Source organism: Gavia stellata, chromosome 29 (genome assembly GCF_030936135.1).
Source record: "Gavia stellata isolate bGavSte3 chromosome 29, bGavSte3.hap2, whole genome shotgun sequence".
NCBI lineage: Eukaryota > Metazoa > Chordata > Aves > Gaviiformes > Gaviidae > Gavia > Gavia stellata.
This window is the reverse complement of record NC_082622.1, coordinates 3,175,124-3,197,736: the sequence shown is the minus strand read 5'-3', so window position 1 is coordinate 3,197,736 and position 22,613 is coordinate 3,175,124. Positions and strand designations below refer to the sequence as shown.

At 54.4% G+C, this 22,613-nt stretch overlaps 1 protein-coding gene across 1 annotated transcript in view; it reads right to left on the bottom strand.

Moving 5' to 3' along the window:
• MACF1 (microtubule actin crosslinking factor 1) overlaps positions 1 to 22,613 on the bottom strand; it is a 147,768-nt gene that overhangs the window by 51,351 nt on the left and 73,804 nt on the right. Inside the window, 17 exon segments of the mRNA XM_059830960.1 lie at positions 2,015 to 3,486; positions 4,078 to 4,573; positions 5,281 to 5,480; positions 6,281 to 6,410; positions 7,159 to 7,400; positions 8,195 to 8,257; positions 9,738 to 9,855; positions 10,680 to 10,836; positions 11,950 to 12,116; positions 12,901 to 13,218; positions 13,604 to 13,812; positions 14,146 to 14,269; positions 14,769 to 14,945; positions 15,303 to 15,824; positions 16,264 to 16,491; positions 17,108 to 17,341; positions 17,432 to 17,581. Coding sequence (XP_059686943.1) covers positions 2,015 to 3,486; positions 4,078 to 4,573; positions 5,281 to 5,480; positions 6,281 to 6,410; positions 7,159 to 7,400; positions 8,195 to 8,257; positions 9,738 to 9,855; positions 10,680 to 10,836; positions 11,950 to 12,116; positions 12,901 to 13,218; positions 13,604 to 13,812; positions 14,146 to 14,269; positions 14,769 to 14,945; positions 15,303 to 15,824; positions 16,264 to 16,491; positions 17,108 to 17,341; positions 17,432 to 17,581 — 5,007 coding nt within the window.

The following is a 22,613-nucleotide window of genomic DNA, read 5'->3' as shown; positions in this document are numbered from 1 at the left end:
CTCCTGGAGAGCCCCAGCCACCCCATCCTCCTCCCCACGCTCAGCTGCATCGTCCCCACGCCGCCCCGGGGAGCGCTGCCCGGCTGAGGAGCTGCCTCTGGTCCTCCCCAGACACACTGTGCCTGGATCTTGTTTGCAGTCCGAGAAGGGAGACAGTCGTGATATTGTCTTAGACGCAGAGAAATAAAAGCCTGGTGCAACCAAAAACCGCCCCTCGTGCTCCTCGCTTCCCCCAGAGCCCAAGCTAGACTTCTCCACCGCTCTCCCTCCTGCACGTACAGAGTACAGACGGTCCCTGCCCGTATGCGGTGATGCCCTTCCACGTGCAGATCAATATCTGGGATTATATTTCCCCTTAGAGAGAACTGTAAGATGAGGCTTTGCAAAGATCTCCTCTGCAACATTGACGATCCGTGCAAAAATGCTTGCTCTCTGGATGAACCGTGCACAGGAGGAATGCTGCTGCGTAACCACGGTTGCTCCATCCACCCTTCTTGCTTCTCCCCCACTTTATTCTCAGCCGTTACACAGCAAAACCCTACCACCACTGCTGCAACTTTCATTTTTCCATGAACAAAGACCCCAACTGCACTGTACGGCCTCGATGGCCAACAAAGGACTCCCGGTAAGGACACGTCACACCCCAAAGCACCTTTGACTCGTGCAGCCCAGGACACCGTTGTCTTAAAGAGGCATCCTCAAGGTCACTGAGATATAGACCATTTGCAAGTGCTACGATGGGTTAAGCTGCGCTCGCCAGCCCGGCCAACCAAGCAATCTGCACTGACGCTGGGTTTCATCATCGTTTCTAATGAGAGCTGCTCAGCCGGGAATAATCCCTTGCTCTGCAGGAAAGTTGCACTGGTTTTAAGGACTAGAAACTCCTTTTCGGATATATTTGTTCCAAGCGACTGTGTGGTGTTTAATGATGACGTTAAATCCTTCCCATCAATATAAGCTCAATGCAAAGACTGCCCAACACAAGAATTAGCAGCAACACGATCGGATGAGTTTGAGTTTGCCCCGTAAGTAACACTTCCAAGCTCTTTTTTTGGATAAGCAATCCCCAAAACAGAAATACCTTGTGCTGGTGAAGGTTTCACAGAGCTATTAAGTGGTGGAACGGGATCAATTAGCCATGAGATGAAAAGTAAATGGCTGTAAAAACGCCTCCCCCTCCCAGCCCCCATTAACACCAGGAAACGAGCAGCCAGATGTAAATCAGCCCAGTCATCAGCTACCGAGCACATCAGTAATAGAAGTTTCACAGCAAGAGAATTTCTAAGCAGTATTAATATAATTAATGTAGTGTAACAGCATGACCCAACACCGTAATACTGTATTAAAAAAAATAAAATCAAAACACATTCCAACTCTTCCCTCTCTCAGCATTTCATGCAAGCCTTGATGGTCTCCATCAGCTCTTTGCTGGAGATATGAACAGCCCACAGCAAAACTTTGCCTTGGCTTTATTCCCTGTGCGTGTCCCTCGTCCCACAGTTTATCTATGGCTTTATTTGTACCCAAGGACCCCAAAAATGGACTTATATATGTCCCAGACGAAGTAAGCAACAAGCAGGAATGGTAGACCAGGTAGGAAGACCTACAGGATGATCCGATCTGGACCAGACTCTCAGATGAAGCCAACTTACAGTTCAGATGGACTCAAAAACATGCCTCCCTCCCCCAAAACCTAAATGCCAACCGCCTCTACAAGCCCAGGAGGGACTGGCACGCCAACTTTACACATCACGAGGAGAACAGGGAAAAGTTTTTTCCTCCCCATCACAAAATCTTTCTGCACCTTTTCACCGCAGACTAACAAGTCCAACAGCTGATCTTACATTCTCCAAAGCAAGGATATTTTACCACACCAAAAATGCTGACATTATAGCAACGAACAACGAAGCCGCGATAGCTTGAAGACCAGAGGTCCCACACAAAAGACCACAACACTAGACAGACCTTCAAACACCAAACACCGCTTAAGAAACATGATAGCATAAAGACTTACCTTGAAGTCTGCCAGCTGCTGGTTGATGGTTTCCACCTCTGTTCCCACCACCCACTGCAATGCCTCGTTCTCCTCCGCCGCGGTTGTCATGTGGGTCAGCTCCTTCAGCCTGCTGTAAAAGTCCTCGACACGAGACAGTGTCGTTTCTACCTGCTCCTGACGGTTCTTGCCTCTCTCGGTCAGTTTGCTGCACTGTTTATTCAGCGTCTCCAATTCTCGTTTCAGTCCTAATAAATCGGGGCTCCCTTCATCCTCCAGCATCTTCTTACATTCACTTTCAGAAGCTTCAATGTCAGACTTCAGCCTGTGGAGTTTGCCCAGGAACATGCGAACGTCCTCTGCTTGGGACTGCAGGCTGTCGGAGTCTCTCCCGATGGGACCCATGCTGTCTAGCTCATCATCGAGATCCGCCAGTTGAGAGAACATCTCCCTCACCCGATTATTGAATTGGCCGATCCCTTCAAGCTTGTTTTCCATGAGCGTACAGCAGTCATTTACTTTCTGCTTCACGGCGCTGAAGTCCTGCTGAGCCACCTCAGCTTGGCTTAAAAGCTGGGAACAGTCAGACCCATCTGGGGCATCTTCTACTAGACCTTGGGTGAAGTTTTTCAGATAATCCACTTGTGGCTCCAGGGCCTGCAGGACCTCCTGCTGTGCCCTGAGCTTCTCCAAATTCTTGTTGCTGCAGGCTTGCGGCCCGAGCGCATCATAGATCTCCAGCTGGTGCTTCGCCCCTTCCAGCTTCTTCTCAATGTTCTTGAAGCTCTCTTGAAACTCCTTGAGCCTCTGTGACATTTCTTCGATGGAGCCCGTCTTGGTTTGCAGCTCTTCTGTGATGGCATCCATCTTCTGATTGATCCCAGCCTTCTCATCCCGAATGTCATCCTCATCGGTTTGAGAAGCATCAATCAGGATGTCGGCAGCGCTGTTCAGCATCTCCAGCAAGGAGCGGCGCTTCTCCACGTCACTCAGCAGAGCCTTTGACCTCAGAAGAGTCGCCTCCAGCTGCACCGGATCCAGAGTTACTTCCAGCTCTGACATCCTTGCCTTGCAGTCCTCCACCCAAGGGAGAAGGTCCTCCGTGTGCCGTTGGTACTTCTGAGCTTTCTGCAAACAGTCCTTCAGCTTAGAGTGTCTATCAGCAGCCTGTTTGCTGAGGTCTTCCCAGTGTGTTTTGAGGCTGACCAACTGGTTTTGCAGAGTGGTCTTCTCCTCCCCAGGCTGGACAGAAAGCAGCAAAGATTCTCCCTCGGCTACAATCATCTCGTAGGAGCCACTGTGTTGGTTGAGGCTCTTCTGGAACTCTTCTTGTTCCTGAATTTGGCTCTGTAGCCTCTCCAGTTTAGCAGAAATAGGTTGGCTCTGCGCTTGCTGGCACAGTTTGTCATCGAGCCAGGTCCTGAGTTCATCAAACATATGCTGGAACTGCTGGGAACTTGCAAGTGCAGTCTGCAGTCGGTTCATCCGGTCGGCTGAAATGGAAATAAGATTAGAACGCGACAATTAAGCTGAAATCAAATAAGCAAAGTGCAATTATTTAAAATCATCTCAGATGCACCAACTGTGTTTTGATTAACAGGAAGGAGCTTTCCATTGCATCACTAGCCTTTTTGCTCACTGATTCATGAATTTCTTAAGCAGTAACAGGCAATGGTAACGCAGTAGTCTCAGTTCTCCTGACTAGTCTCTAAACGCAACCTCTTGGAAACCAGAAGAGGCATCGCAAGATGAGAGGGTGGCCAGTGGGTCTTCTCCACGCCCCATTCTGAATTTAGGAACCAGGTTTTTTTTTCCCCACTGCTGCAAGCCGGGCAGGCTTGCTGAAGAGCCACATCAGTGGGACTGAACATCTCTGCTCACTCTCCAGGCTCAGGTATTCCTGGAGTGTGAACTCCCCTGTGCTTAGTCCCACATAAAATCCCCATGAAGCACCCTTAAAAATGATAAATGGCGCTTCTCCTATTATTCCTAGAAAGCCAGCGATGGGAGAGCCCTTTGGCAAAAAGCAGGGGTGGAGTTCAACATCCCGACATCTCTTAAGCAACTTCTCCGCGCTGTCTCACCTGCCAGGTCTTCCAGCCCTTTGAGAGGAAGCGCAACCGTCTCCAGACGTTTCCTTAACTCATCTTTGAGATACTGCTCCCCAATTAGGACAGAGAGGTCATCACAGAGGGTCTGGGCCTCTGCGATCTCCTCTTCCAGCTGCTCCAGGTCCGAGCGGATCTCACTGGTTTCCTCCAGCTGCTGTTTCACGGCGTCGGGCTGCGTGCTGACGGCAGACTGGCTGCTCAGGCGCTGCCCAACCGCCTTCACCTTCTCGGAGAGGCCCTGGAGGAGCTCCTGGTACTGGGTGCTTTTCACTATGGCTTGGTCAATTTGGCTGGAGCGGGAGTTTAGGCGGTCTGTTAGCTCAGACCATTTCTGGTTAACCCCTTGGAGCTCTTCCCGCACCTGGTTAGTGGATGGAGAAACATCTCCAGGGCCAGTCAAGATGCTCTGAGCTGCCTGGTTGAGCTGCTCATGCTGTTGTCTGCGAGCTTCAAATTCCTTCAGCATAAACTGGAACAGAAATAACGTAAAAATGTTTGCATAAAACTGACAGCTCTGAGTACACACAGTCAAAACAAACCAGACCTCCCGGGGCTTTATCCAGCCCACGGAATCAGCAGGAGCAAGCCCTGGGGTGGGATGGCAATTGGGCGATTTACTGTGACCTTGCAACTTAAAAAGCTGGGAGAGGTCTGCGATCCAGCACTTTGCTCGCTCTCTTATTTCTCCTACTGCTGGGTAATGTAACATAAACCAGTTAGATGAGAAGGAAATCTGATTATGTTAACCAGGGAATTTTATTTTACAACGTGGCCGCTTACGGACATGTTAGGATTTGGAAGCAGGAGGTACGGAAAGGGCAGGCTGCCAGGCGGAGGGGCAGCACCAGCAAGTCCTGCGGAGCATCAGTACAGGTCTTGTTTAAAGCAATTTCACTCTCCAAGAGGGGCCAAGTGATTCACTGATGAGTCAATCCAGTGCGGGGAAGGGAGCTCGAGCGCTGCACCCATTTCAAGTTATTCACGCTAGTTTGCGCTCAGCGGGGTTTGGAGGACTTGGGAGAGGAGCCATGAGGTTTCCCAACACTCACTGCATGGCAGAAGACTTGCAAGACAAATAACCCCGAGCGCAGTCTTCCAACCTCACGTACTGCGTAAGACACCCTCCCTCCTTGTCCTGACCCCACCATGGAGACGCATACACAGCTCCCGGCTCACCTGGACCTGCTGCTTCTGGGCGTTCAGCATGTTGGGGTCGATGGAGAGGGGTCCCAGCACGCTCATCATCAGCTCCTTCTCCATGAGCCAAGGGCGCAGCTGGGCTTCGGCAGCCTGGAAGCTGGCCAGCTGGTTCGCCGACTCCTCCAGCTTCTGCTGCCGCTCGGCCGTCGCCTGGCTGGCTCTTTCCCACCTGCAATCTGAAGCACCGGCTGCGTTGGCGGCCAGCCCACCCCTCCATCGAGAAGGTTTTTTTACCCTCCTCATGGTTTCCCCGATGGGAAACCTCCTCAGCTTTTCAATAAAACTAGCGTGGCTCTATTCACTCTCCATCTAATAAGCCGTTACCCATTTCTAAGGCTACGTGGTCTTGAAGCTCATAGGAAAAAAAAAAAACCTTGCAAGCAGGATTTCTGCGCTCTAGTCACTACTGCCATGAGCTGGTCTGACCTTGGGTGAGCCATCTCACATCCCTGGCTCGATAAATGAGGATACTCTCATGTGTATCAGTCCTCACACAGCACATTCAGATCTCCTGGACGGAGAACTCCGTAAATGCGTTCCTGCTAGTTCAAAGAAGAGAATCTCTGGGCTTCTTTTTAAATACACGCTCTTGTTTAGTCAACATTTAATTACCTAGGATAGCCTTACTAATGACTAGAATTTTATATCAAGCAGTGAAGCTTTTAATCAAAATAATCAACCCATGTTGCTAATGCTTTTTTTTCCCCCCTTTCTTTCTTTTTTTTTTTTAAAGGAGTAATTTAAAGAGGCAAGTCTTTAAAATATACATCCATCATAGAGATTTCATTAACCACGACAGTGCTCATCTCAGGAACACCTTGTACACCAGACAGCTTGGAGATAAGTTCGCTATTTACTGAATTTTAATTAGAAGCGACTCTGCTCTGCCGTGACTTTGGAATCGCCCTGCAATCCCGAACCACTTCGAATGTGATGTTTCAAGACAGAAGCCGCACTAAGTGCTTCAGGCACTTACTCAAGTCTTCCTGCATCTTCTTCCAGTTTGCTGCTTCTGGAGAATCTGGATATTTCTCCAGCAAGCCAGAAAGTGCTTCCTTTACCTTCTGGATCTTCCCTGAATTCTGTTCCAATTCAGCCAGAAATGCCTGGAAAATAATCACAGAATCACTACGGTTGGAAAAGACCTGTAAGATCATCAAGTCCAACCATCACCCCAACCCCACCATGCCCACTAAACCATGTCCCACAGTGCCATGTCCACACATTCCTTGAACACCTCCAGTGATGGTGACTCCACCACCTCCCTGGGCAGGTTATTCCAGTGTCTCACCACTCTCTCAGGAAAGAAATTTTTCCTAATATCTAGCCTGAACCTCCCCTGGTGCAACTTGAGGCCATTTCCTCTTGTCCTGTCGCTTGTCACTTGGGAGAGAACTTCTTCAGATATAGGGCAAAAGAATGAAATCACCGAGTAGGAACGAAGCGGCAGCTACAAGCTGGAGTTGGACAATTTCTGTTCTTTGCTCTTTAATGAAATCACTTCATTTTATTAGCAATGTCATGAGCTAACTTGGCTCCAAGAGCAAGGAAAGGCTGGGAATTCCTTTCCAGGAAAAGTTGAAGTGACCCAGCAACAAGGGCTACAGATAAGCTCCTTCCCCCTGAGCCAAATGCCTGAAAGCAGCAGGTCTAAAAAGCAAAGAGGTCGAGCACAGCGCGTGGGCTCCTACTCCACGGACCCGCCTGCGATCCCTTCTGGGGAAAGCCCTTCTTTAACCCAGGGCAGATCCTCGCTGCTAATCCTTCTAGCCCTGCTGCAATAAAGCACATCTCCGAGATCCGTTGGGAGCAGGTGCTCAGATCCCTGTTTTTTTATTCTGGAAGAGAAGTTACCTTGTTGTGCTCAGCCTGGGCTCTCATCGTCTCCGTCTTGGTGGGCGAGGAGGAGGCATCCAGCTCCGACAGAGTTCGTTCCTTCGACTCCAGCCACTTCAGCATCGAGCTTGCCTCCTCCTGCACTTCTTGCATCTTCTCCAGCATAGCCGAGAGCTGCTGCTGGCGTTCCCGCAGCGCCGCGCCAAGGCCCTGGTACTGCTGGGTCACGTCCGACACATCGCACTGGATCTCGGTCAGATCTGTTTCCAAAAAGCAGCCTGAGATGAGGACCGCTGCCTGCGTTGCCCATCTTAACCCCCACTATCAGGTACTAATCTAGCCCTGGGCAGCCACAGCCGGCCAAGCAGGAGGAACTAGAGGCCACGCGGCCGTCCGTCTGTCTGCAGAGCAATGTCAGGTTATCCTCACCTCTCATGCCAGAGGGGCCCTTCCAGCTGCACCGCGTATGCATGTTGACAGTTTGCAAACAAAGCAAATGCTTTCATGTTTGTGAGACTGATGCAAGCTGAGCCCTCCTTTCGCAATGTCACTGCTAATACAGTGTTAGATAATTTGACACCAAAATATAAAGCCATTTTTATGCACCTATTATCTCATTGAACCGGTGAACTAACAGCAGATAACTGGCAATAATTAAAATTGCTCTTCAAACTGAAGGGTTGGATGGGTTATAATCCCTTAGAACCAATAAATTTAATTGCAGGCCTTAAAATGATCTCCCATTTATCAGCTTTTAACACCACCTGATGGGGTGTCAGGGTGTTGTCACTCCCCAAAGCTGCCCCTCTCCGTCCTTCAGCCTGACCTACATCCTCCATCACCGCCTGCCCGTCCCGTGGCTCCGGCTACCGCGCAGCACGGCCGAGAATTCACAAGCCTATTTGCAGGCTCATTTCACTTGCACCGGGATGCTGACGGTGTCACATTGTGGTTTATATCCTCACGGATGGAAATGCACAGACAAAAACAGACAGGGAGACAGCGAGGCGGCCTCGGCACGCGCGTGCCGGCACAGCGGTGACAGCGAGCTCACCTTTGCATGTGTGGTATCCGTTCACGCTGCCTACCGACCCTCCCGGAGCGGGCAGCGCGGCACCTGAGCAGAGGGGATGGGGACAGACAGAGGGACAAGACAGACGCGTTAGGAATGCAGACAGCAAGCGATGAACGACCCTCCACGACACAGACCACACCGGCCACCAAGCACAGACACGGCGTCTCCACGGGCCCACCCGCCTGGCGCTGAGGAACCCACCGGCTCGGCGCCGAGCGATCGGCGTTAGTTTGATTTGGAGCACCGTTTATTTCTCCTCCTCCCGACACACCCGCACCCCTCGCTTTCCGGGCGCTGCTCCTGCCTCGCTGGACCAGAAGCAGAAGAGCTGAAGCTCTCTGGAGCTGGGCACCTCTCGAGCATCACCCAAGGTGGACGTGGCACGTGCATGGACCATAATACTGGGGGCCACTGGCCACCTCTCCACCCCTGGAAAGCTGCCACCCCGAGCACGATTTGGTGAATTATAATAACAAATGAGACTTCTGAATGCCTTCCCTGAAGAGATTAACTCCCTCGTATTCTCCTTTTCTTAGGGGATGAAGCTGTTTAAGCCTGCCTTGGTGCACAGACACACTCTCTGTGCCAAGAGGCTCCGCGCAGGCTGCGTCAGCGTCCCCTCCTCGGACACCAGGTATCGCAGCGACGTTCGTAACCGAAGGGGGATTCGTCAGAAACGTTATTGGGTAAGTCTCTCTCCTTCCAACCACGCATTTTAAAGCTTTCATGGGTGTAAGGGGCTGCAGCTTCGGTCACCCCGCGTGGGTGACCATGGGGGTCACCCACCACAAGCCTCTCCTCAATTCTCTTGGTGGTTTCCTACTGAACTGCTCATCAAGTTATCCCCAACAAACATATCTAGACTGTGAATTCCCATAAATGCCCATCAATGATAAGAGTCCAGTGACTTGTTCTCACGAGCTGGAAGACATCTTTTAGTTGGTTTCCAAACAAACCAGACATCATCTCATTGCTTCAGAGATTTGAAGCCAAAAAGGAGACTAGTAAATCACGTCTGAATATTGCAGCCTTAAACTGCATCCAGATATGAAACCCAAATACTGGAGTTTGATTCAAACACTCCAGCCCTCAGGAGGCTGAAGCACATCACCAAGAGAAAGCAGGAGCCGCCTCCACAAGCTCCCTGCGGGACCGAGAGCCCGGACCCCCGCACTCCCCTGGCAAGCCTGAAGCTGCCATGTTCCATCCGAGCCGCGGTACGTGTCCCCACGCTGGGCTCATGGCAAACGCAGGGTAATTCAGTGCTCGTTACGCTACAGCAAATTAAGCCAGGTTGCCGGGCTCCAAGCGCTCGGCTGATGCATTAATGCAACAAGCGGCGGCAACTTTACCATGGGGCTGAGCCCCACGATACTTGGACTACCACGGCCCCCTGAAGTTTGTTAAAAGGGGGAGAGAACCCCATTTTTCGCTTGAGGCAGGCTCAGGGAAGATGCAGCAGCGAGGGCAAACAGAGCGCCGAGGAAGGAGGCATCCTCGGGAGAGCTGGGCTGCAACTCACCTGCCTTGGACGGGGTGTCGGGGGCCGTAATCTCCACGATCAGGTTCTCCAGGAGGGTCCCTCTGCGGCCGATCTCCTCCACCTGGGCCCCCTTCCCCTTCCATTCCTCCAGGAGATCCTGGTTCAAAAGCAAAGGCCAGGATCAGAGGCTGCGCTTGCCCCGCTGCAGCCCTCCCTTCCTCGCCTGTCACCGCTGCGGTGACTTGGTGGCACCGGGACACAGCGCCCAGGGAAGTGCCAAAGGGTGCACCGGCACACAGCGAGCAGGCTGCACTGGGAAAGTGGGTGTCTTTACGTTTATTTTTGTCGAGGGGAATCAAAGAGTGAAAAGCTCTTCCCTAACTAGCAGGTCTGTTGCAGGAAACCTTATTCCCCCTCCTACTGTGTCGGGGACCTCCCTCCTCCTCTCGACATAACCCAGCCTCACCCGAGTCCAGTCCCCGCAGCTTTCAGCGGAGCCCGGCGGCGTGCCGGAGCCCGGCAGCGTGCCACGGGGTGCGAGGCCCGTGGGTGACTCAGCGGGCGCTGCTCTGAGTCAAACCCTTGGCATATCCTGATTTAAAGCATCACGGTGCCAGAGAGGAGCGGGGGCTTGGATGATGGGAGGCCGCCTTCCCTGTCTAGCAAGTGAAAACACTCAGGGAAAATGAGTGTGCTCAGGTCTCCCACTCCCAAATCCCCACCCCGAGCAGGCAGGGAGAGGGAAGGGAAACTGGGCAGCGCCCAGGGGGACCCTCACACTGCTCCCTTCTCCGCAAGCCGGGGACCACTGGATGCATGCACAGCAGGGGCTGTGGCCCAGCAGCAAGCACAGGGGAGCCCAGGATTCCTGAGACCATAAAACACCTCCCAGGACTCTGCTTCCTGGGATTTATTCCACGTTCCAGTGTTTCCACACCAGCTGCCAACTTTCCCAATCTGGTTCCGGCTCCCTCTGCCCACCTGGATCTGCTGCCCGCGCTTGTGCAGCTCTTGGGTGCCCAGGGAGGTCTCGGCGGGCGGCATTTTGCCTTCACTCTCCTTCAGCCACTTCCTCACGGCCCCGACCAGCTTCCGAAATTCATCCAGTTGCTCCTGGCAGGACGATGCATCCTTTTCTCTGAGAGTGAAAAGGTTTCGGAGAGTCAGAGCTCGTGCTTTGCCTGGCAATCACCCTCACTTGAATGTAGCACAGTTGTGTCTCTAGGAGCCCTTCTTTTTATTATTATTATTAGATGTTGCTTAGGAACAGCTCACGCAGTGCCAGCCAAAGCGGGGTGCATGCCGCAGCCTGCCCCTCGCTGCTGCTCCCCCCCAAGCCACGGCTGGGGGCACTTTTGGGGCCGCTCCGGCACCACCGCAGTAGCTGACAGCCGCAGGACCACCACTGCCAACCTGTGCCGGCTCTGCACGGGGCTCTTTGTCGGGGCGGGGAGTGAAGCTTTCGGGAAGACAGAGCTCATTCACGCCGCCTCGCCGCAGCCAGCTGCAGCCGGGGGGAGGCCAGGCTCGGCCGCCCCTCCTCCCTGGCCACAGCTCTCATCTATTCAGCCCATCCCGGAGGAATAAGGCAGCCCCCGGTCAGGAGCCACGGGCCCCTCCGGCTCGCCCTCGCCGACCGCAGCTGGGAGCAGCCTGCACAGGGCCGGCTGGAGGCAGGTCTCTGCACGGCACTGAATTACTGGGGATTATTATGAGATTCATCTGCTTTTCCCCATCACCTTCCCTGTGTTCACCAGGGAGGCTGGAGATGCACCTGGGAGATGTGACCCCCCGGGGACACAGGCGAGCTGTCGCTCTGACTCTGCTCACGCTGCCGTGGTGGATTCAAGCTCAAGCTGCTGCTAAAGCTCCCCTTTATCCCCACTTTAGGGGGCTCTGGGGACAGGCTTCCAGAGAGCACGCCTGGGGCAGGCTCCCGATCCCCCGCCAGCATCCCGCTCCCCTCCGGCAAGATGCTCTGGGGTGGAGCTGTGGCAGCCCACACGCCGGGAAACGCACGAATGCCGGCTCCTGCAGCACCCGGAATTTTTCACAACGCCCCCAGCCAAAGCTTTTTTTAAAGCGTCAGCTGGAGCGAGCTGCCTCGCGTCTCCCGGTGTGGGAGGAGGGAGGCAGGAAGAGTTCGCTCTTGTCCCCCCATGGAAAGGAGATCTCCACAGGGTCTTGCTCCGACTGTGATGCCACCCCCAAACTCACCTCCCTGGGGGGTGGCTGGGTCCCTGGGACTCACCTCTCTTTTGCCACCTTCTGCAGCTGCAGGAAGTCTTTCTTCAGGCTCTGCAGCTTCTCCTGCTGCTGGGAGGCGCCGGGGGCGAAGCCGCAGGAGCCCAGCTCCGCAGCCAGGTGCTCCAGGGCAGCCAGGTCCTCCTGGTGCTGCCTCATCTCCAAATTCAGTTCCTGCCAAGAGCAAAGGGCGATGCCGACCGTGCCCTCGCCAGCAGACTGGGGCAGAGGGGATGAAGCGGACAGCCCCATGTCCGGGCGAGCCGGAGGGACCCTCTGCGGGCAGCGCCATACATTGCACCAGCGCCGAACGGGTGGGCACGGCTCAGTCCCACCTGCTCCTCCAGCTCTGGCTCAGCAAATACTTGAAGCAGCTGCAGGAGCAAGTCCCACCTTCCCCAGCGCTGGTGTAAGGCCACGCAGTGACTGGGATGGGGGGCCCTAAACCAAGGCAAATCACGCCCCCCGCCCAGCACAAGTGTCTGGTTTTACAGCAGCTTAGAGCGTTTCTGAGGCTGTGGCCAAACCACCCCCCGTAGCAGAGCACTCGTAGGAAGCCGGGAGGAGGAATCCCATGCAGCCACGACCGGCCGCCACGACCCACGGCATCTCTGATGGCTTCGTCACATCCTGCGCTGCACTTACTGCCAGCACTCGGGCGTTGTGCTGTATTAACCCTGTGGAGCCTTTAATTGGTAAAACCTTGCTATATTTGGTCTGGCCCCTAAGAGCCTGGCTAGAGATCCCTCCTGAAAACCAGCCTGGCTCCTGGGAAATGCCATTCCCCTCTCTCACTGCCAGAACAGCCTCAGCCGCTCCGGCCACGCTCCTTTCCCCAGGCAAAGAGCCAGCACAGGTCCTGCGGATCCCGGCAGCCTGGGAGTGAATGGGGGCCGTTTGCCTGGGAAGAAATCACTGCAAAACGGTCCAGGTGGAGTCTTCTCCCCCTGCATCTCACCTGGATGTGCTGGGAGAAGTGAGCGATATCCCGGTCCGGCTGATTCCCGGATGCCAACATCCGCGCTCTGCTCTCTGTGAACTGCTGCAACTTCTCCGAGAGCTGCTCGTACTGCTCGACCTTTGGGAGGAGGCCCTTCAGCGCGTCCTCCCTCTCCCGCTGCTGCTGGCACAGCCTGCCGAAATGCTCCGTCACCTCCGCCAGCTTGCCCTGCAGGGCAGAGGCCGTGGGGCTGTCTGCCGCCTCCATGAACCGTGTCACCATCTCACGGGTGGCTTCCAGGCAGCTCTTCTGCCTGGCGATGTCCTGCTTCAGCTTCTGCAGTAAGCACACACAGAAAGAGATGCCATTTTAGGAAGGCTCTTGAGCAAAACTGAACTGGCGTGAAGAGGCTGGGCCGCCCTTGGGAGAGAATAGTTGGGCAAGAATAGTTTTCTATCCCGGTTTTCCTTTCCTTTTTGATCCCCCCAACCTGCTCTGCCTTTCCCCGGTGCCTGATATCCAAGCCCTACTTGTTAGCAAAGAAGAAAGGAGACTTTCAACAGGTCTGTGTCGTCCTGGCTTAAAGAAATTAAGGAAAGGTTCTGCTCATACCCCTTTTTAGGGTTTTTTGTGCTTTTGGAATACTGTAGCAACTGCCTGCACGGTTCAGGTCCTGCAGACAGGCGTGTTTGAGGCGGGGGAGCTCAGGGACCAGCCTTACTGTGCTCGTGGCGAGCGAGTCCTGGATGGAGGCGGAGGAGAGTGTGGCTGGCTGCTCTCCCTCCAGGCTCTTCTCGATCTCTGCCACTGACTGGAGGAGGCTCTCCAGGCTCTCCTGGACGCTCTGGGACTGGGCGATGGATTTCTGCAGCAGGTCCGAGCGCTCAGCCATCTGCTGGGAGAGGCTCTGGAAGCGGCTCACGATGGCATCTGCAGAGTTCAGCGCAAAGGAGAATCAGCGGCAAAGAGCTTCTCGCCTGGTGCTCAGAGAGCAGCAAGGACCACCTCTGGCTCCTGCCAAACTCACTGATGACGAATCCCCATCCCCAAACTCAGCAGCGAGACAGGGACCCACCACAAACAGCCAACCTGGATCACAGCCCTCCCCATGTGCTAACACAAGCCTGGAAGATGTGTTGCTGTGCGCCTTTACCCCCCACCTTCCCTCAAAAGTGGGAGACTTCATTGTTCCTCCCTCCCTGGTTGGTTTTCACACTCTCCCCAGCCATCCCTGCTAAGGCAGGCGGCTGCTTTGCTCTGTACCTGTTGTTTCCTGGATGCGCCCGTGGTCCGGGGCCGGTTCCCCTTGTACCTCCAGCAGGGACCGAGCCGCTTTCTGGAGCTTCTCCACCGGCACCTGATGCTCAGCGAGGTCTCCCTGCAGCTGCTGCTTTGAAATGAGACAGGGCAAAGTCAGCGGTGGGTCACACGCAAGAGACCTGCGCCCGTGGGGAGCTCAGGGCTCCGTTTAAACCCCGCTGAGGGATTCCTCTTCACTTAATCAGAACATCACTAAGAAAAATAATGTAGGTTGGAAGGTCCAACGCCATGCTGCAGGCAGGGATGGCTTCAGAGCTGGCTCAGGGGGTCTGGGCTGTCCCAGCACCCAGCCACCCTCACAGGGGAGGAAGGTCCCCCTGTGTCACACTGGGATGTCCCCTACGGCAGCCTGCGACTGCAGCCCCTGCTCTTTGCTCCGAGCATCTCAGAAGAGTCCGGCTCTACCCGGTCTGCAGCGCAGGGACCTCCTGAGCACTCTTTGCACTCAACTAGCAAAAAAAGCGAATGGATCGAGTCTCTTTCCGGCTGCTGATTGCTCAGAGCAGCAGCCAAAGTCCCATACAGGCTCCAGCGCTCCCCCAGGAGCTCACCCAAGGACTCCGTACCTTAGTGCTGGCGAGCTGCTTTTGCAGAACGGCCGGATCTGAAGAAACCGTCTCCGAGAGCAGTTTCCCAACGGCAGCTTCACTCTCCTGCAGCCATGTCCTGAGAGACTCCGCCACCTCCTGGAACTGCTGGTAGTGATCCAGCAAGGTGTTCAGGTGGGAGCCCAGCTTGGTGCACTGCAAAGGAGCAACGAGACGTAACGGGAGGATGCACACAAGCACAGAGCAACCTGGGCACCACTGGAATACACACAGAAGTCATCAAGAAAGTAAAAACCATTAAAAAAAACAATCTTGCCATATGTGCTCAAGGAATTACAGGAGGCAACATGCAGACCAACACCAAGACAGAGGGTGTTACTCCTGCCCAAGCCCTGAAGATGACAATCCTTGTCCTACAACCTACATATGGGCTAGAAGTTCAGACAGACACTCAAGAGAAACATCTCTCTGCCAACCCTGCTCATTCGACATGCACAGGAGGAAAATAGCACCTAGGGTTCAACTCCCAGCCTTGCAAAGCCCTTCCCGTACCTTGGAGTGTAGCGTGGTGTATCGCTGCGTTGCATCCTCCAGCTTGCTCTTGACCACGCTCCCAGACGTCAGTGGCTGGGACCCTGCGTCCACAGCAGCTCCCTCCACATCCAGCACCTTCTGCCCCGACATGGTAACAAACCGCAGGTCACCTTTGTGGGAGATCACGTCTTCTGAGAAGCTCCCCTGTCGCAGGAGCAGCTGCCGGAGGGCCGCAGGGTCGCTGTCCCCCTTGTACATCCCCTCCAGATCCTGCTCCGCTTGCTTCAGCCAAGTCTCGAACTCCCCGTGATCCCGCAAGAACTTCTGCAGCTCATCCCGCAGGACTTGCACTTGCTTCAGCCGCCTCTCCGACTGCGAGAGGGAAGCTGCGTACTGGTCCTTCAGCTCTGCCAGCCGGCCCTGGAGCCGGTCCCGCTCCTCCCCAGCCAGGCTGTGGCCATGCTTGTCCAGGAAAGCCTGCGCCGACTGCGTGGCCAGGATGACATCCTGCTGCTGGGACAGCAGCTCCTGGTGCTGGGCCTGAAAGATGCCAGCGAGCAAAGGTGATGCTTGTGACCGAGGGTCTCTGCCCACCAGCACCCGGCGGGTGCAGCGAGGCCACGCACGTGACTGAGCCTCCGACAGCACTAGCAAGGTGGGGGAACACCCCAAGGCTGGGATACAGGCAGGCGCTCTGCCCACAGGAGAGTAACCCCTTCTCTGACCATGATGGGCACCTTCTTTCATTACCCTAATTGCACCGTGCCGTGGCACCCACCCACCAACACAGAATCTGTGTTCTCCAGGAAGCCAGGCAGGGACTTCCCAAGTTTCCCATATGGAAAAATCACCCTGAACACGTGTTTCGGAGGCCAGACCCATCTAACACCCCGTCCTGCTCCCAGCTGTGTCAGCAGCCGGCGGCAGGGTCAGCGCATTGGGCAGAAAGCTTTGAGAGGGACGAGGTGGTGGTCCTGACCTTCAGCCTCCCGTACTGTTCATCCAGGCTCTCGGCAGCGCTGTCTGCTCCCATGACGTGGCCGTCGGGGACATCCCGAGTGCCTGTCCCCGCTCGCGCCCCTGGCGCTTGTTCGATGGGGTGTGGTCTGTACTCCAGGAATCCTCCCTTCTGCTCCAGCGATGCCACCCAGTTCAAAAGGGAATCGATCTTATTGCTGTTCTCCTCCAGATCTTTGGCAGCTTTCACCTGAAAGCACAAAGGCTCCAGATAAGAATGACCTATTTTATGCACGTTCAGCAAATGGCTGCATGGCGGAGGGCGATGAAAATCAACAGAAGGAAAAACCCCAAAACAGTTTTCCAGCCACAGTAAACACCTGAGACACTCACAGACCTCCAAAACACTTTGTGGCTCTCTGAAAGGGGGGAAGGTGCAAAGAAGCTGGGAATAAACTCAGCCTCTCTGCTACGTTGCATTTCTAACCCTGATACAACCCAGGGTCCCCACCCCGAAGGGCTGCGACTCCTCACATGCCGGTGTGGGCATCGCTTTCACCGCCAGCGTGTGGAGGTGCCCGATGCTCCTGCTCCCGTTAAAGCTTGGCCCAAAGGCAGAGCAAGGTGCCCTTTACTCCCCCGTTTTCTCCGCAACCAGCTCATCTGTGGCTGTAACTCTCTGGCACTTCACAAGAGAAATGTCTGGGGGGCACCTTGCCTGGGGGGAAGACAGGGAGGAACAGCAAATTGCTTTATACTGCATCACCCAGACGAATATCAGGGCCCTGAATGAATCTGATTGCACCGACTGGACCTCACTGTCCAACTCAAGCAGAGCCTGGGGGCTACAGCTCTTTGCACGTTACCTTTTCAGTCTCCTGCTGCACTGCAGCAGTCACAGCGCTCTCCAGCTCCTTCTGGGCCACCTCTGTCCTCTCCTGCAGGGACCGGTACTGCTCCTTGGCACGCTGGAGCTTCTCTTGCAGTGCTGCCAGCTCCCCGGGCTCCATCTTTGCCTTGTTCTCCTCCAAAAACTCCTCTGTGCTTTTCAGGACGCTGGCGAAGGAGGGGGCTCGGGTGTGCATGTTCCTCTGCAGCTCCTAGGCAGACGATGCCGTAAGGCTCTGTGCGCTCCCGAGGCAGCGCCGAGCCTCTCCACCTTCCCACCCCCGTTTTTTTAAAGCACTGACCTTAACATCGCTTTGCCTCTGCTGCAAGGAGGACAGGTCCCCTTCGCTGGCTGCTCTCTGCTGCTCTGCCAACGTGTCCTCTGCCTGGCACAGCCAGCGGCTCAGCTCGGTCAGGCTCTGCGCCCGGGCTGCCTGCTGCTCCTGCAGCGTCTGCGGGCAGAGGGAAGGGGAGAGGGGACAGTTAGTACCTGAGCTGCACCTCCGGTCACGCACGTCGCTGAAAGGCAAGGCGAGAGGTTACAGCTGGAGCATCTCCCGAAGATGAGGATGCAGCACAGAAAATGGCTTTTGCGGCTCTCCACGTGCTCCCTCTCCCTCTCAGGCTCAGACGCTGCGGGAACGGGGCTGAGGTGCCGAGTCCCCGCCGAGCAGGAGCTGCTCACTGCACGTTTGCCACCATTCGAGCAGGTTTCTTTCTCTCAATCTGCTCTTTGAGAAGCCCGTTGAGCTCCAACATGGAGCTACGCTCCAGGTCATGCAACTCCTCTCCCGGGAGAGCTCAACCACAAGTTTCTCTGCCTTTTCCATTCAACCTTAAAACTGCAGCAGAAACTCATGTAATGAGAGGTAACAACAACCTGAGGTCAAGTAGCACCACTGTGGAGCCCCGAACAACCTAAGTAGGCTGTTTTTTTGATCCTGGGGTTGGAGAGGGAGCCCAGGAGAGAGAAAGCGTTTCTGTAGCTGATCCAGCTTCTCCGTTCTGCTGCCAGAGCACAATACAGAAGCGCCTGTTTGAGCAATTGAGCATGATGTGACCTGAGAGTCCCTGCAACGTTTCTGTTCCCCTTTCCCAGGGGAGATAAAGGTTTTTGAGTTTCACTGGGCATTTCAGCAAGGTGATGTACAAACTTGTGCAAAACACTGTGCTTGTTTCTCCCAGTCATAAGACAAACAACAGAAGCAAATTGAAAGAGCCTTCTTAAGAGCTCTTCAGCTGCAAAGCGAGTTCTTCCTGGGTTAGGATGGGCGCACACTCAATCTGAAAAAGCAAAGCAAACTGGTTAATATACACACACACTCCAGAGAGGACAGGCAAGAGTTACAGAGAGCAACTGTTAATAAAAAACACATTAATCCTGTCTTGAAGAAGAGGATCCATGCAGTGACGGGTGCTGCAGCAATGCAGCAGAGACCAGAGGACTTGCTTTTGCAGCTGCCCGCTGCCTTCATACATCATCAGCTGTTTCTCTGGGACAGCAATACCTGACTTGTGCAGTGGCAATAAGACATTAAAACTGCCAGGTGTCTGCGGTGGCCCCTCTGCACAGGGGTTTTCTGGTGGGGTTACAGAGACCGGGGCTTATTCCACCCAGCCCAAAGCAACTTGATGTCTAGCAGAGGACTGCCCGGCCGCGCTACCCAGACCTCGGCAGGGCTCCGTCTTTTGGGAGGAAAGCGACTTTCCGCCTGGGAGTTGCATGGTAGGAAGAAGAAAGACTTTAGAGGAAGCTCATGATGTGCAATGAGAAGTCAAACTGTGAGTGGCATGCACATGAAATCCCAAATACGAGGTGTCTCAGCGCACGTTCCTGTGGCCGGGAAGCGCTTCAGCGAGCAAACTGCAGCCAGGAAGCAGATGTCTCACAACCTTCACCTGATCCGTCTGCTCCACTTGCTGGAGACAGACCTGCAGGACCTCCACCTGAGCCGTCACGCGCGCCGACAGATCCCGGAAAGCCTTCTGCAGCTCGTTGAGCAGCCTCAGCAGCTGCCTGCTCTGCTGAGGGGTTAAGTCCTGGGCATGCTCTGAGATAAGGAACTGGATGTCGAAGGCAGTGGCATCGAGCTGAGACTTGGTGTCAGCGAGGGGCTCTTTCAGCTCCTGAACGGAAGAGAAAAGACCTATCAGGCAAAACGACTCCGCACTGCCAGCTTCCGATGGGACACGCGGACAGGCAGTGGTGTGCGCCCAAAAACGTGCTTTGTCACCAGAACAATATATTCCAGAAACCCCAAATGGTCCCAAAAGCATGCTCGGCATCGAGATGACAGCATCTCACCGCAGCGATTTTCCAACGTTCCTCTGCACCAGGCCTCCAGCACCTCGCCAAGAGGTTGCTTGGACTGTGCGTGTAGGGCTGCCCTCGGGTCTGAAGACCACCCAGACCCGGAGCTGCCAGCAGCCCCATCCAGTCCGTGGCGACTCCGTGTGCCACCACCAGCTCTCAAAGCCTTCGATCCCCTGACTTCAACGCCAAGGTGCTACCAGCAAACAGAAGATGCTGGATTGACCAAATCTTGAAAGCTATCGCTAGAAGATGAATAAATGCGGAGGGGAGCCTGGGCTCCTCGTACAGTCGACGGAGACCAGGGCAGGTGTGGTGGAGGGGGCTCTCAGAGCCCCCCCGGAGGAAGCAATTCTCTCCTCAACAGCCTGACGGGAATCCCTCCCGGTCGCTCAGCCCCCCACCACACACCTGCATTTCAGCATGTTCCCCAAACGGCCCAAGCAGATGGTTTATGTATTGTGGAAACAAATGACTTTGGAGCAAACACAATATTATTGCTCCTCCTGCAACAAAGGATAAGGGCAGAACCTTGGTAGGCTCCAGGAGGGAAGCAGGATTAAAAGCCTCTCCTCCACGCAGAGGACAGCAACTTCATCAGCCAGAAGGATTAGGGGCATTGCCATGGTTACCTTGTAGTGTTGCAGGCAGCGACCCAAGCTGTTCGCATCAGTCGCGTGGTGGTAATCGCTGCCGTCCAGCGACTCTGCGGTGCCAGAGACCCAGCTCAGCAGCTCCTGGAGTTTGCCCTGGAGAGTCTCGTGATGTGCCAGGATTTTAGCCTTAAAACCAGAAATAGGTCATTTAAAGAAGGAGCGGAGCGCTCTGGGGAAGGAGCGTCGGGATGCTTGGGGCGCAGCAGGCAGCGGGGACAGTTGCCAGCTCTACCTTTTCGGTTTCTGCTGCCCCGTGAAGGTTTTGCAGCCGGGACTCCAGGACATCACTTGCAGAGCTCAGAGACTTCTGGAGGTTCTTGGCATCCTTCTCCAAAGCCTTCAGTAATTGCTCAGGGACTTCTTCAGGGGGGTTGGCCACAATCCACTTCACAGCATCCAACTCTTGATTCACTGGGAAGCTCAGCTCCTGCAGCTCAGCGCCCAGGGCCTGAGGCAAGACAGCATCGTTATGTCTAAGATACGGTGACTTCACCTTCCCACTGCCAAAACTGAGGAAAGGTTTTGGAGACCCGGCTCCGAACACTGCGTCTATCTCCTAGGAAGATTCCTTACCATCCTCCAGCCCCGCTCGGCTGCCAGCACTCGCCTGTCTTTCTCCAGGCTGTAAAATTCATTTCAGCCAAGCTTAGGTTATTGTCTAAGCAGGGAGGAGAAGGTGAGCCACAGGCGGTGCCAGAGCTGGGAGGGACGGGGTTTGCGTATAAATGCCCGTTAAACCTGAGACTAACCTCCCTGGCCGGCTCCCAGAAGCAGGGAGGGGGTGCAAGGGCTGTGCATGAAGCTGGGGAGACGAGGGACGAGCTCTGCCCTGCCTAACTTCGGCCAAGCCCAGCCCAGCCTCGCTCACCTCCGCCTGCTGCAGCAGGTCGTGCAGGGCTGCCAAATTCTGCTCCACCGGCTGCACCCGTTTGATTCTCATCTCGATATCTCGGAGCATGGAGAGATACGATATCAGCTTCTCGTCATGCTCCAGACACATCTTCTTGCTGAACATGATCTACAGAATCAAGCAGTAAAACAAAACCTCAAATTTAGACAGAAAAGGAAAAAAAGGATTATACATTCTTCTTTTTTTTCAAAGAAGAAATCCATTAATAACATTCCATTTCAGAGACCTTCCACTCGTTAGCCTTATCTACAAGATTTACTACAGGAAAAATAAAACACACGGCTCTTTTTCCAACGTAAGCTTATAAATGGCCAGAGATCTCTGGCGTTACAGAAAAGTGCCAGAAAAGAGTCCTACTTATTAGTCATTTATAAGTAATGCTCTAGCAAAAAGAAACCACAACTAAGCCTTGAGTGTTTTCAGTCATACATCACTGGGTCCTTTGCCAAATCCATTGCAGCTGACACTGCAACATCAAGCTCAAACATCCACTCCTCATGTTCTGGCTGTCCTCTCTGCTGAGGGCCTTGGACAGATTTAACGTCAAACGTAGACAAATAGCTCATAAAAAAATGTCGAAATAGCAAGAAAGCATCAATTTACCTGGGCTGGTCTCGTGGATTCCCTCGAGGTTTCCAGCAGCTCCCCCTCCACTATCACAGGTAAGAGCAAGCCCCGATCGCCAGGACCCGGCTGCCTGGTCCTCTCCTGGGGTGCTTCTCCTTGGGATTTTGGGGGAACAGGGGCACCTCCTTGGCCTGTGCTGATCTCCGCTGTTTGCTCTTGCTGTGTCTCTTCTCCAAGCTCAAGGACTGCAGAGGTTTCCTGAACTTCTCTGGGTTCCTCTCTGATAATTAATTCATCGGGCAGTTCGTCTGCTGCAGGGGCTGCGCTGGACACGTCGCTGGTGGTTTCCACCTTGGTGTCCTCCTGGGCCATCCTCTCCTCCAGGCTCAACGCTACCGAGGAATCGCGACCATTTCTGATCCCGCTTTCCATCACCTCTCGAGCTTCCCCTTGTCCTGGGGGGACAGGGAACACCTGACCCCCTCTGAGGTTTTCTTTATCTTTCTCAGCAACTGTTTTCTTTTCTTTTTCATCCTTGCTGCTCCCCCCGTGCTTGGCTGTGTCTCTTGCCAACCCAGCAGTAATCTTGGTGGTGGTTTCATGTTTTGGTTCTGGTGTGCTTGAGACAAAGTCCTCCTCCTCCTCCTTCTTCCCTGGAATTTCTTTGGAAATCAGAAAAGGAAGGGACTGCTTTTCCGCAGAAGATTTCTCTGGCTGAGCGCTGTCTCCTGAGATACCAGTCTGTTTTGCTTTCTTTTTCTTGCTTTTCTGTTTTTGGGTAGGTTTTAGCATGGTTTCACTTGTTTTTTCTTGATCAACTGGACCTTCTGCACCCAGTCTTGGGGTTTCTCCTTCGATGTGCTTGACAGTTTTTTTACCTGCAAGCTCATCTCCTGCAGGCTTCATAGGGATGCCAATCTCGGGTGGTTCTCCAGACTCTGTAGGACCCATCTCTCCCTTCCCTCGACTCACGGTGACAGATTCCCTCGGGGCTGCCGGTGTTACCCCACCCAGGCTGCCCACTCGCTCTCCTTGCTCAG